The 13949-nt window shown below is 39.7% G+C and overlaps 1 protein-coding gene across 5 annotated transcripts in view; it reads left to right on the top strand.

Moving 5' to 3' along the window:
- aff4 (AF4/FMR2 family, member 4) overlaps positions 1-13949 on the top strand; it is a 35068-nt gene that overhangs the window by 1443 nt on the left and 19676 nt on the right. The window contains exon 1 of one of the 5 annotated variants that reach the window (XM_061085377.1): positions 6108-6154. The exons of 3 other annotated variants lie outside the window; for them this stretch is intronic. Coding sequence is in view for 1 of the 2 variants with exons in the window: in XM_061085375.1 (XP_060941358.1) it covers positions 7943-7959 (17 nt within the window). In the remaining variant the exon portion in view is untranslated. Of the gene's footprint in view, positions 1-6107; positions 6155-7730; positions 7960-13949 lie in introns of those variants that run through there. One more of the 5 variants, XM_061085375.1, reaches the window with a different exon arrangement.

The raw sequence follows: 13949 nt of genomic DNA, 5'->3' as shown, positions 1-13949 counted from the left end.
TGGCAGGTAGCTGTGAACTGGTCCAACAAATGTAGTCTCGTGTTGGAATGGAGGATTTGGGCTGTTTTTAGTTGTGGGTGCATTTGTTTATGAACTGTGTTGTGTGTGTCTGTAGTCAAAGAGCGGTTATGTGGAAGTAAAGAGCGGATTTTATTACTTTAACGTTTACTCAAAGTGAAAACACCTCCCTCTGCTTTCAGACAGCGACCCTAACCCCAGCAGTCCCAAGTTATGATGACCTTTTGTGAAAGTTACTGCCAAAGTAATCAATCTGAGTTACACTTATTGATTTAAGTTCAGCCCCTGTTAGAAATGTTTTTTAATGACTGTACATCATGCTTTATGTCCCAACTTGCTTTATTGCAGGACATTTAATGTTTCACAACATTTAGTGGATCAGAAGTCACCCCAGCTGTGTGATGATTCATAGCTATTCCAATGAATTGCAGTAAAAAGTAAAACTAGACCAATGCATTGCTCAAGTAATTATATCAGTCGCTATTGACCTTCTTAAATTTCCCTCGGGATCAATTAAGTTTCTATGTATTAATCTGTCTTTCACAGATGCATTGGCGTCAGATTATATTTAGTCAGTAATGCTCAAATCAGAAAAGTTTTTATTTCAGAGCATGATACGGTAATAGAGCTATGAACAAAACCTAACTAACAAATTTCCCTTGGTAGTCCCGAGGCAGGTGAACAACAACAATAAAACAGAGAAAAACATGAATCCACTAGAAGAGGACAACATACTAACTATTATCAGCCGGTATATCAATATCAGAATATTCTTAATTTCTAAAATCATACTTTTCAAAACTTTAGTAACCTGTGGGCCATGATATCAAAATGACAGAAAGTTCACCGGAAATATAGGAGGAACACTGATGTTTACGTTGTTGGCACTACTTTGGTCTTTAATAGTTTATATGCTAAAGGTCTGGATACCATCACACAACAGCTATTATAGATGCAGTAATTTTATACAAAATATTAAAAGAAGATTTAAATATGATATTTATAGCTAAGTTAAAGCTAACGCATTATTTACATTACTTTTTCTAATGGGTGAAGCTGTGAAATACAAGAGGACTGGGTGTTACTTCTGGGTGTGTACTTTTAGGTCAGGTTTATCACTGGGGCACCATTTTAAGTAGACATACGAGATAAGCAAATTAGGCGAGGTCAGTGTTGTAATATTGTCCGAGTATGTGTAAGCAACGTGAGTAGTTGTTTGTTTATTGACCTACAGGTCATCAGTAATTAGAATACATTTTAAAGTCCATATTCAAATTAATGCATAAATTGTCAGTGTGTTACGGCCGTAGACTTTACAGTTGCAGCTGATAAAAGCTTTCTGTCTTGTCTTGTGCTCACTGTGGAACAGCTCACTCTGAAATCCTCTTCATTTCCTGTTTAAGGTTTTGCTCTGTGGCTTTTAGTATAAGTGTGTGTGATGTAGCCCAGCCCAGTGCACATGTACACATGTCCTGCTGCAATGTTCAGCGGTTTGTTTGTCCATTCCAGACAGAAAAGGGGCTGCGTGTTTCCTTTAGCTATGACACATCTATTCTACATTATCGTGTAATTTTTGAAGGCTGGATTTTTGGGAAATGAGCAACAGATGGTGTCACAGTCAGACTATGACAAGTACATCTGAGATATAAGACAACAAGTGATTGTACAAGACTTTAACTGCGCCCTCCCGAAACTTAGTCGTCCTTCTGTGAATTAACCAAAAGGTTAATCCTTTAATCATATCTCATCATCTTTGCCCTCAGCTCCCTTTGATAGCTAAAGTGAATTTTAAAAGTTGAAAAAAAAAGAGTTGTTGCCATCAAATGGTTTGTTTAAAATACAGGTGCTTTTTATCAGTTACATTCTTTTCTGAAACCAAAGTAAGAGCTAATTACGTTCTCATCTCGGTCTGTAAGTTTCGACTCGAATCTTATTTCCCTTTTACAGAGAGCAGCTTGTCTAAACAAAGTTGTTTGAAGGCTCTTCCAGAGTCTGCCAGTTTAATTAGCCTGAATCTAATCAGACATCAGCAGCTCTTTTTCTATCCCTCACTACTGTTGCTCACACAGCAGAACAATATGCTATTCACTGTGTCCTGACCTCACGCATCTGTTCTTCAGCTTTTGTTCTCTAGGATGTGAATTAAGCTCTCATGTGGCTCTGTAGTCCCATGGAGGTGAAGCTCATTAAATCCATTTCATTCTCACAGATATAGCTTAGATGGATCCGTACTGTGCGATACTGCTTTGTCATATCGCTCTGGAAAATGTTGCATCAGTCAAACAATCATAGTTTATTGCAACAGGAGTACTAATGAAAAACAGCGGTGAAATTCATTAGCATATTATTTCTCAGACTAGGTGAAGTGTTTTGCAGGCCATAACAAATGGATCAGTATCATAAACAGCGATGTGTACATAAAACTTCCGTTATAAGTGATTCAAAGGACGCCAGTGTGCTAACTTAATACACTTATGCAGTACAAGCTCTTGATTCTGAAAATCCCTCAATCATGCAGTTTTTTATTCTTCAACCGATATCTAATTTCCTGTTTATGTTCCAGCGCGTATCAAAGTTCAGAGGTTTATTTTGAGGTTTAGCATAGTAAGCTACAGTTCAACGCGTTTCTATTTGTGGCCAGGCAAGTCCTCAGATACTAACACTGTCAAATATAGTCCAGACTGTTATCAGAGTATTGCGATTGGGGACATATGGAAAACTGTTCCACAGTAGAGAAATTCCTGGCTCCTACATAACGTTTGGGTAACATTTGACCTTTTATTGTTGTTGCCGCATGTGATCAATCTCAGTGCAGTAAAAGATCTCATGATCCCTGCAGTTTAGCTTGGGTCATGTTACAGATGGTAAAATTACCGTGACTAAGGAAAGGTTAATTCATGACTTGGGTGAGTAACAAACTATTAAGCGTCAGTAGACGTTACAACCTCAGGCTTCAAATAGCAAAGAGATCTGTTTTGAAGTTTATCAAAACAATTTCCTTATCAACTACGTTAACGATCAATAATCACTTAATTAATAGAAGCATAAGTATTCTTTAAACTCACAGCAAAGCTTTTTTTTTATTACTGATAGACTTTGACCATTTTGATTATTATTAGAGGAGACATTTTAGATTTAGAAATCCACTGAAGTCCAGACATTCTCCTAAAATTGTCTGGATAGGCTGTGATAAGAAATTACTGTGGAATTCATATGTCACCGCCTACGTCCTCTTTGCTCTATCCAGTCACCACCCCTCACCCGAAGGTTATGGTTATATTGTGAATGTCTCAGACCTGGACAATCTCATGATGCATTCTTTTTATGTGAAAGGCAATCTCCCGAAAAGGTCCTGAAAATAGGGTCCAGGCATTTTCATCTCTGAAAACAGTAACTGACAGCTGTTGCAAGTATCTAATTAAGATTTAAGCTTTTTTTGTTACATTTCTCTGCTTGTTTTACTCATCAAGTTTGGATTATTTCACATGCTGCTCTTACAACTTTGACATGTTCACAGTTTTAGTACAATAGCGCTTTGCAAATATAGGGTAAGCCAAAGTAATCTAAGTAAACATGCTGAAACATGCTGACTTTTAACTGTACTTGCATCATCCACCAGTTAATTGAATCAATATTTACTCTGGGTCAAGGGAGTAAATTCAGTAGTAAATTGTTCCAAATCATGCCATGGTTCTGACACGGGTGAAGAGGGTTATGCAAAAAAGTTGAAATCTTCTTGGCAAGCACGGTGTGCACAGGGAAGGGCTTGTGTGACGCAGATTCCTTGTAAAACCTTGCCAAGATAATTGAGGGTTATGTGTCATGTTTCATGTAGTACAAAAAAATCCCTGAACATTTTGTGACAAAGCTGCAAGCAAGAACATTTTCAGCCCAACTGATTCTATTTTTAAGATCCATTTTTAGTGTGTATGATCTTACCATGAGGGCAACCCCAGGATTATATTACAGTTTTTGAAGTATACATGTAAATATTGGCATCAAAGTTTTGTGATGACGGAGTGTAATGCAGCCAACATGTTTGCTGAATGTCTGGTGTAAAAACACTCCGAAATGAATATGATCAATCTCTTTTGTAAGCGCAGAACAGTCACAGCAATAAGCTGTGATTGGTAAATGCTACCAGCTCCTGCTGATTCAGATAATGCACGCCTGCTGAGTGGAGGCATTCCACACAGCTACTCAGTTCAAATGCTTCAAACCTGCCTCAATGAAAGGATATAAGCAGTTGTTTAGAGAACATGCCAATCAAGGCTTAGAGTCTTGTTTTGATATGTTAATTAGAGCTAATGTGAAGCTGTGCGGATATATTAAAAGGCTTTTGACTAAAGACTGAAGGAGGAACTGAAGAATTCTCATTATTCTGACCTAATCTTCATTTTGACATGCTCCTCTTTAAACATCATGAGAAAAATACTTTGACACAAGACAGAAAACCAGACTTAACCGCCACCTCTGTTGTTTTGTAAATAAGAACCTTTCCTTCGACGCTGATATAGTTTCTAGAGTAAAGTTATTTAATGTTGTCGTAGATTGCTTCTTTTTTTGTGTCTGTTTCTGATGGAGTCCTTGTCGTAGCTGCATGTTGTCTTGCCGGCTCTCCTCCCCAAACAGCTGCTTATATGAGGCAGGTTTACCGCATTTGAATGGACCCTCTGGAATTCCTGCAGTCAGCAGGTTTACTTCAAAAGCACCAGGGGTGGTGGCACTGGCTGCCCATCTGTACCTCCATGATTGAGATCTTGTTGTTCAGATACGTGATGAAATCCTCTTTGTGGGCTGCATTTATGACACACAGGAAACCCAATGTGGCAGTTAACAGTTTTTTTTTATGTTTTGTTCTAAAAATGTTTTTGACTGAACATGAGGCCAACCTCCAAACAGCTAAGATGAAAAGCCTTTTTTTTTTAAGCAGTTGGTGTTAAATTAGGACCAGTTATGATCATTGTAGTTGCAGCAGAATATCAATGTGTATAATTCATACAAACTCAGTTGTACCACAGAGATTTTTATGTGCCAAGTAGGATTCTCTACTGTAGGAGCCTTGTTTGTGATTAAATCAGGAAAGCATACTCGTCTGCTTGTATTTTTAAAACTAAATGGCTCATACAATTGATGTGCTGCAAATAGCCCACGACTCCATTCAAGTAAACAGAGGGAGAGAGAAAGAGATAAGAATGACACTGTGGTTGCTGTGTTTTTATACAAAGTGTTAAATTAAAATTATTCAAAACAGTGTAGCATTTCCATCAACCGTGATCATAAAGACAAGCTACGCATTTCAGAGTGTCACAATAACGTGATTGTAAACTGACTCAAAGGGAGTTTCCCAAGTTTGAACATGTTATGTCAGGACTTTTTTTCAGGATAACTTTTCTCTTTTTCACTTCACGGAAATGTCACCACAATAAATCGCAATCTATAAAGATTACAAAAATAGCTGGCAGAATCATAAAACAATAGGCTTAGGCGTCTTTTAATACAATAAAAAATCTTTACATCTTAATTCTTAGTTTCAATTAAGTTGAGCTAAAAACTAAAATTAAGTCCTGGGGTGAGTGTAAAGCAAACATTCATACTATTAGGAAATAGGATAAGAAAGGTTATTATTATACAGAGTTTAAAGTTAACAAATCCAAAATATGTTTCCAGAAAGAGATAAATGAGGGCAAATCACTGTGGAGGACAGATAACTGGTCATAGGAACTTAAGCAATTGATTAGACGTCTAATTTGATCATAAAGGAAGGGATTTTTTTATCTTTATCTTTTAACTATTCACTTTCAAACTTCGATTTCAAAATAATATCCCAGAGTGGATGTTAGGATCCGACTGAAGTAATCGGTCCGTTGTCTCTAAATATATAAATACTGCGGTGACACTCGAGCGTAATGCTGCATGATGGATGAGCTGACACTGATAAAGGAGAGTGTGAATGGAAGAATGAGGAAGAAATGACTGTTCCGTCTTTTTTGTCCCATGATGATCGCGACCAATCACCTGATATAGATTCATTATGTCTGTGATCTTTGTGCTGACTTGAGTCCAGTATCACACAGACTGACCTGACAGGACCGAGCCGTCCAAGTACTCACCACTCTGGATTATTCACCGACAGGTCTGTGTGTGATATGATTAACACCGCATAATATTTACCTTTCTTTGTAAAGCCTCATTTAGTCATTTAAAAAATATAATTCTGTTAAATTGTATAGATTGGGCACGTCACAGCTGTCTCTGGATTTAATAATCCTGCAGTTTGGGAGGATTAAAGTTTCCTCACATTCTGACAGTGAAGCCTTTGGATTTTTCTTTTTTCAGACTCATTCTCACTCACTGTATTTTCCACATCTGTTGCTCTTCCCCTCTACCTCACTCACAAACACCTCGATGTTGGTGTCAGAAAGTTTGATTCTCCTTAAAGCTTATTGCATGATCCATCGTAGAAATACATTTTCTGCTTTTGTGGTCACATAATCTTTTACTATGAATCCCATGCGCTGCTTCATAAATGAGGCCCCTGGTGTGTCTCCCTTCTCTATCAAGGCCACTGTTTTACTCGGTATTTCTGTGCAGCTGTTCAGAACGACCTTAAACACATTTCCATCGGTCATAAAAACCAGTTATGAGAGAACTAATTGCTACTAACTTCACGTGGATGAGTTAAAAACACACCAAACAAAGTGTAGCTGCTGTGTTTGTGCCAGATTTTTTACAAACCTTGCGACATGTGATAACACATTTGTCAGCATGTGGCATCATCATCTGCAGCTGATGAAAATGTCTCCGGTTTGTTACAACCCACACGCCGGAAACCGAGTTCTGTCTCTTTAACAGGCTGCACTGCTGCTTGGCCCTGTGCTCAGGGCATAGTGGGGGAGGGAGGGAGGTTGTTGACGGAATGATGGGCTCTGATTGGCTGGGCTTTACCGAGGGCAGTGACATCACACCGGAGGAGAGGCCCTGTGGTGTAAAATAACATCTCCTTTTATGGGACGAGGCGGACCGTTCCATTCTCAGAGAGAGGGTTGATTTTGTTCCCCTGTCTTAACTCCCTCAGTGCTGCTTTCCTCCCTAATGCATCTTGTCCCTGGTTGACTTCATAGTTGTTTTGTAAATTAATACCAAGCTTATACATTCCTTTAGAGTTAATACTGTTTTTAAACCTCCTTATCTCATCAGCTTAATTTTTAGTTAGAGTTATAGCTGTGACAAACTACCTCAAAACTTTTCTCTTTGATTTATTACTTCATTTTAGACACAGTTGTTTTTTGTCGAACAGAGACAGAGAGCAGTAACTACAGACACAGGGACGTGAAAAAAAATATTTTTGCACAGCAATCTTTTTAAAAAGGTAGAATGGTTAAAATGCATAATTTTGTACTTTTTAGGATGATTATCTTACTTACTAAAATAAGTAATCCCAAAAGAAGCGTTCTGTCAAAGTTCTTCCCAGCCTGCTGTCTCTTTCTCTTACCTTCACTCACTACATTAGTTCACCACACACTCACTCTGCTTTCTGAACAATCTCTAACCTCAGAACACCACACGGACGAGAAACAAAAGCTGTGGCCGCCTCTCTACTTCACCTCGCATGCTACAACCCCCGCTGCTTGCTGATGTGGTATCTCCCGAGAGCGAGCAGTCACCTCCCTCTCACTAAGTCAGATTTCTCCCCACTCCAAGGAAATGCACTGTACCATCGAGTGGAGTAAAGAATCTGTATTTAACACTCTTCAAGATGGACGCCCACAGATACATTTAGAAAGGGGCCAGGTTGTCTTCACTGAAGGAGGTTGGCGTAGACATTTAGGCTGACAATTCATGACGAGAGTACTTCTGAATCCCTGGGAGATCCTCTGAGCCCTCCTCCCCTCCTCCTTCCAATGTTTCAGTGGTTGGGGCCATGGCCTCTCAGTCAGGGTAAGAAATGCACAACTAGTTGGCTGCTTTAATCATTTCTGTTGGTGTCTGATAGAAATAAAGCACTACATGTTCTCTCAATCTCTTTCTCCTTGTATGTTCAAGTCATATAAACATGTTTTCTGGTCGGCCGGTACATCATGGCTGTGTCACAGATGATCCAGCTCTGTATTCATGGTGTTCAGATAACCATCAGTTGTTCCCTTTTTTTGTGCTTGTGTTGAAGACGTGGCCTGGCTGTTATGTTGTGACTGAGAAGAGGCAGATGAGCAGATTAATTTAGGTACAGAGTGAACTGCCTTTTCATCACAGCAGACTTTGACCTTTTCAGTTGAGCACATACTATTGAATGATTGCTATAAACATAGGTGTCCATTACGCTGTCATAGTATTAATTGTAATCAAAATTCGTGTTGCGTGAGAAGAAACTTGCTTGGCCAAGCTTTTTCTATGTTTTGAAACAATCTACTTTTCTATGTTGGAAAATCGGTCGCTCTGGAAGGTTTGGGCCTTTCATGTGGGTTTGGCCAAATCTTTAAAACCAAGGCTCAGTTATTACTTTTGCCTCTAATGTTTGCTGTTTTTAAATTGGTAAAATATAAATCAAGTTTTTTCCTGGGTGTTTTCCACACGGTCCGGATTTTGGGTTTTGGCACAAGTTAGAAGTTTTCTTTCTTTGTACTGGTAAAGAAATATAGAATATACTCCATTGGGCTCGGCCTAATATGTCAAGGAACCCCCCAGAATTAGTATAGAAAAGGTGATTCTGAGCTATCATCTCTAAGACTGGGGATATCCCATCCACCATGATGTAGCAGGTACTTTGTCACGTCACACAAACTTTCTCCATTGCATAATATTGTTTTTTCACAGCTCTCTGTCCATTGTCACACTAACCCACATGTGCCACCATATTGTAAACAGTACACATGTGTTTAAGTGAGGGAAGCTGGCAATGTATACAGAGGTGCATTTGGTGCAGTCTTTCTCTGGAATCAACCGGAAGAAACATGTTTCTTTGAGGGTTCTTGATTTATACAGATTCAGTCTAGGCTAAACAAAAACACTTCTCGATAGTCAACCACACGAGAATGGGTTTGTTAGTCCACTGTGGTAAGGCAAGGTCTATCACCACATGTTGACATGTTTGAGGTGGCCCATTTGCCTAGCTCGAGTTTTGTTGCTGGTCTGAAGTCAACTCGTAAACAGTTGAGCTCAGAGGCTTGCTCGTATTAACACAAGCCCCAAGGGGGGAATGTTGTGCCTTTTATTTTGCTCCATCGTTCTGTATCAAAGGTACAAGCATCGAATGGGGGACAACATCGCTGCTCCAGCAAACATCCTGCAGTTGAGGTAGTGACAGACCCAGATCGACATCTGTGGAAAAGGGAGAACCAGCATGGTGGAACAGACTGATGCTGTTGAGTTACAAGGTGTACCTCTGATTCTATAATGCCAGCATGTTCCCTTTACTCACACACGGCGATGGCTAGCTGCTGGATTGTTTGGTTCAGTGTACATAAGTAAAGAATGAATATTAAGGGCTCTTCTTAATGGTAATGTAGTGGAATCTGTAGCCACATGCTTTTTTCACAGTCTTTTCTTCATTTGGATACTAAATGTACTATCCCTTACTAAAAGCAGGCTTTGCTTTTTCATACTGGAGTGAGCTTTAAAATGTAGTATATGATAATGAACCTACATTTAGCTCTTCATTTTCACTGGGATAGATTGGTTGAAAGGGATAGAGGCACTTGTCAGTGAAGTTGTTTTGATTTAGGAAAGGTACAAAATAAACGACTGCGGGCTGATAAACACAAGGATTTATTCACCAGTATTGTTGAAACCACCATCAAATGGATCGGTGTTATTATTCTCTTTAGTGCTAGATCACCGGAGGTAAGGGTGTAACCACTTGTTCAACTAATATAAAACAATAGGCAATTAGGCTGAGTGGACATGAGCAGTGTTGACTAATGATTCTTGACCAGGGATATTTGATCCTGAGGCACTGTGCCAACAGTGGCCCATTCACACACTTTAAGACTGACATCAACAGGCTTATTTACATGCACATGTGGAACCAGCATGCTACAAGCAACCCGGGTAGATCATGTAGTTAATTTTTTTGTCTGACCAGTGGAGAGCTTTATATCCAAGGCATGAAACTAAATGACAAGTCGGCCACCTAAATCCTTTTCATAATACATAAAATGTTACTCAGCTGACTGGCAGGTAGTACTTTCCTGAAGTCTTGAATGTCATTTTGGAACATGCTGGATTACTATTTCTTGTTTCATGATCTATTTGTAATTTAATTTAATTGTGATATTCAACACATTTGAAAAGTTGACTCATTGTCATGACAAAAGCCAAAGTTTCATCCCTAGTGGTAGAGAATGATAAATATCTCACAATGAGCATATTTTCATTCATTGATGGATAGCACAATGTTTTCTAAAATGACTCCAACAACTCTGATGACTAACGTTACAATTGCCAGCGGCAATAACTAACCAAGTGAAAATTTTCAAAGCAGTTAGATCGTGGGATCTTGGATAACTAGTTAAATGTCTTAAATGACCTCTAACCAAACCTAGTGGCCGTTGATTTAGCTTTCCCTGGATAATCATGACCTGAAAATCCAGGTTTCTGCTGATAAAACCTTTGCTAATAGTGTCTCTTATGGCCATGGTCGCATCCTGAGCTTAGGGTTAATGTGGCCTCGAGGTGGTGTGTAAACCACCTTGTCTGGTCAGTGTAATGACTCGTACTGTAGTAAAGGTGCTGTTGGTGATGTAAAACAGGCAAAGGTTTAGTAAACAATGAAAGGGGGAAAGAAGGAGTAAGGAAATAAATATTTCACCTTGCCGAAAAGCTTGCCAGTTAAAAGTTGTACAAAAAAACACACACAAACCGGTTTGTCTCAAGTGCTGGCAAGATTGAGTGTTTTATAGTTCAGATATGTTTTATGTGAGAGTTGTGTGAACTCTACAGGAAAACTCCCTTAGTTTTATATACAGTGTGTAGTCTAGTTTGTGCATCTTTGTTTATTTGGAAGCCCCTGGTGTGTTTTTTTGTTTTTTTGTACTAGAATCAGTTTCCTATCTGCTTCTTTTCATCTTTTCAGTCACGCTTAGTGAGGATTGAAAACACCCCTGTGTGTTGTGTGTATAATTTAGGAGGAGGCCGGGTTGTTGCAGCATAATCATTCTCTGTCAACAGTCTTACAATCATCTCTGTTGTTGCTGGCAGAGCCAGAAGCTGTCAACTTAGAGCGAGAGGTGACACACCTGACTGATAATACACTTCCTTCAGGTTACAACGCTCAGTAGTACCTCTCTGTTGAACAAGGTGCTCAACGGTCATATTGTGTCATTGTCAGGCCGAGTTTTTTCAAATGAACACATACTTGTTCTGTCCAAATGTCTATCTTTAGATTTTCCAGATGGCACCAGCTGATTTTTATCACAAGCTTTATGCTGTTAAGACATTGTGCTTAAGATCTGGTTGTCTTCAACTGATTTAATACATGTTCATGCATTTGGCGTTGTTTGCCTCTCTGGTGTCAGTCCACACATCCACTTAACACAAGCACGCTGCACTCAAATTGCTCTTTTATGTTTCCACACGCTATAATCAGAAGGGTAATAAGGGCAGAGAGGTGTGTTTAGCTGCCAGAAATGGAATCCTTGGTTTGATGGCACCAGGTTATTATTTTATATTGTCTATTGGCTTTCATGTTGTTCCATAGGAAAATATCTCTATTATTTTTACAAGGTGTTAATAAGGCTGCTCTCAGGCATGCACTGAAGTCCAGGAATTTTCCCGAAATGTTCCAGATGAGCTTTGTGTGAGAAAGCAATTGGCTGAGTCGGGTGATCTGGACATTGGCTGGAACTTTTCCTGTCAGCCCCCCTCGTAAAATGTCAAGAAAATTTGTGGAAAAGCCCGTGCGAGAATACAAATGGACTAAAAAATCTCATGATGAAATGTTTCATTCACATAGAATGCTCTGTCAAAGACGTCAACTTGAAGAGCTAATGAGATTCTAGAGGTTTTGGCAGAAGGGTGGACGCCGGTGTCGATGTACTGTAAACAAATTGTCCAGTCTCCTGTGTGCTCTACCTAGACGTAAAACTCAAGATTTCCAATCTTTTTGAAAATCAATGTTTATATACGATTCTTAAAGGTGTGGAATAAGCATCTGTACAAATTGCAGTAAAAAAAACAAACGTCATTAAACGACTACATGAAGACATTGCTATTTCTTTCAGCTGCTGACAAATGTCCTCTGTCCATCTGCACAAGGAGATTGTTTGCAGTAGAAGTAGACTGCTGCAGTGTCTAGACCAGCATAAGCCTATTAGAGCCAACTTTCTCCTCAGGTCATCTGTTTATGATGTGTTGCGTTCACTAATGATAGTCCTATTTGTGGTTTACCCAATAAACGGTGACTCAGAGTGGAGAGTCGGTAATGGCAACCCGACTGTATGATTTGCTAGGACCTGAGGCCTGTAGCAGGAACCAGGATTTGTGGTTATCGAGATATCTTAAGGTTTACTTCAGGCTTGTCAGTCCTACGAAGCTCGTTCACTTCATATTGGGGTAAATCGCCATGGTAACTTATGCTGAATGGCTGACCTGGTCCGGAGCAGGTTAAGTTGGAGATGAGACATCAACCCATATAAAAGCACCGCCCAATGACTAATCATTTCCTTTGAAACATAACATTACTGTTCTTCAAGGAACCTGTGCAGCTCGGTGTGCGGATTGATAGAGGGTCTCCGAGGAGGACATGAGTTGTCAGACGACCAAATCCTGATGAGTGTCTTTATGAAACTTAAAGATTCTCCTTGGAGGGAATGATGTATCTCTGTCAACTGCTGGAGCTGTATATAACCAAACCGACAAGTATGAGCTATGTGCTGACAGAACCACAGACTGCACTGATCTATGTTTCTTTACCTGTGGGAGTTACTAATATTCCTGTACGGGGTGTGTTAGTGGCGGGACTACCAGACATAGTTTTATTCTTTTATCCTTTCTTTTTAATTAGGTTTATCCTATGAACTTAAATATTCATTTAGAAAGTGGGGGTTAGATAGTTTACAGATTTACCTTCTGACAGCTTCCCTCCCTCCTCTCTCCCTTTGTGAAACTCCGAGGTCGGCCCTCACCAAATAACACTACACTGTTTCAAGGCGCTCACTCTCCTTAAAGGAAGTTTAAAACAAGGACTGGTTGGTTAAGTCAATCCAAGCCGCTAACACACCCAGTACATCTCAATCTCTCCCTATTTCCAGATGTGCCAGGCACATCCTGTCACCTAGACGCCAAATACGTACAGTCAAGCTCCGTGCGCCTTGGAACATGAAAAAAGGTCCATCTATTTTATTGTCTAGTAAATGTTTCCAGTCTCCTCAGAGTCCGTGCAGACGGTGTGTGTCAAACTAAAGCTCATTATAGAGGCTACATCATGTGATTAAATGAAACGTTTCATCGCTCATCCAAGTGGCTTCTTCTTAGTTTGACAGGTCTTGTTAGTAAAGAGCAGATTCATATCTCGTGGCCCCGAGTTTATTATCTTGTTCCCTCGTTATTATGTCGCAGTCACCTAATGATTTTTTCCCCAAATGTCACCGGGGGGGCTACCTAAAGTACACATTCACACAATCAGAGATTTCTTACCAGCTGCCCTTCCTGCATTTAGCAGCTGTAACTGTGTTCTGATATTACACTTTGTTCCTTGTTGTGAAATATGCGGCTCTGCTGCCAGTACACTTGTCCATGTCGGTGATTGTTCATATGCAGTAAACACTCCACTTGTTTGTGTGAACATGCTCAGATCTTGATGAGGCAAACATGGGTTGACTTACGAGCATCTTGTGACCCCTTAGCCTGATTGCAATTGTTAGGTTAAGTTCGACTGGATAATGTAAAGATATCCTGGGTATGTCGTAGTACAGGCCCCAGTGGAAACTTGAACT

The sequence above is a fragment of the Limanda limanda genome, chromosome 14 (assembly GCF_963576545.1).
Source record: "Limanda limanda chromosome 14, fLimLim1.1, whole genome shotgun sequence".
NCBI lineage: Eukaryota > Metazoa > Chordata > Actinopteri > Pleuronectiformes > Pleuronectidae > Limanda > Limanda limanda.
The sequence above is the reverse complement of the archived record's forward strand: the minus strand, read 5'-3'. Positions and strand labels throughout refer to the sequence as shown.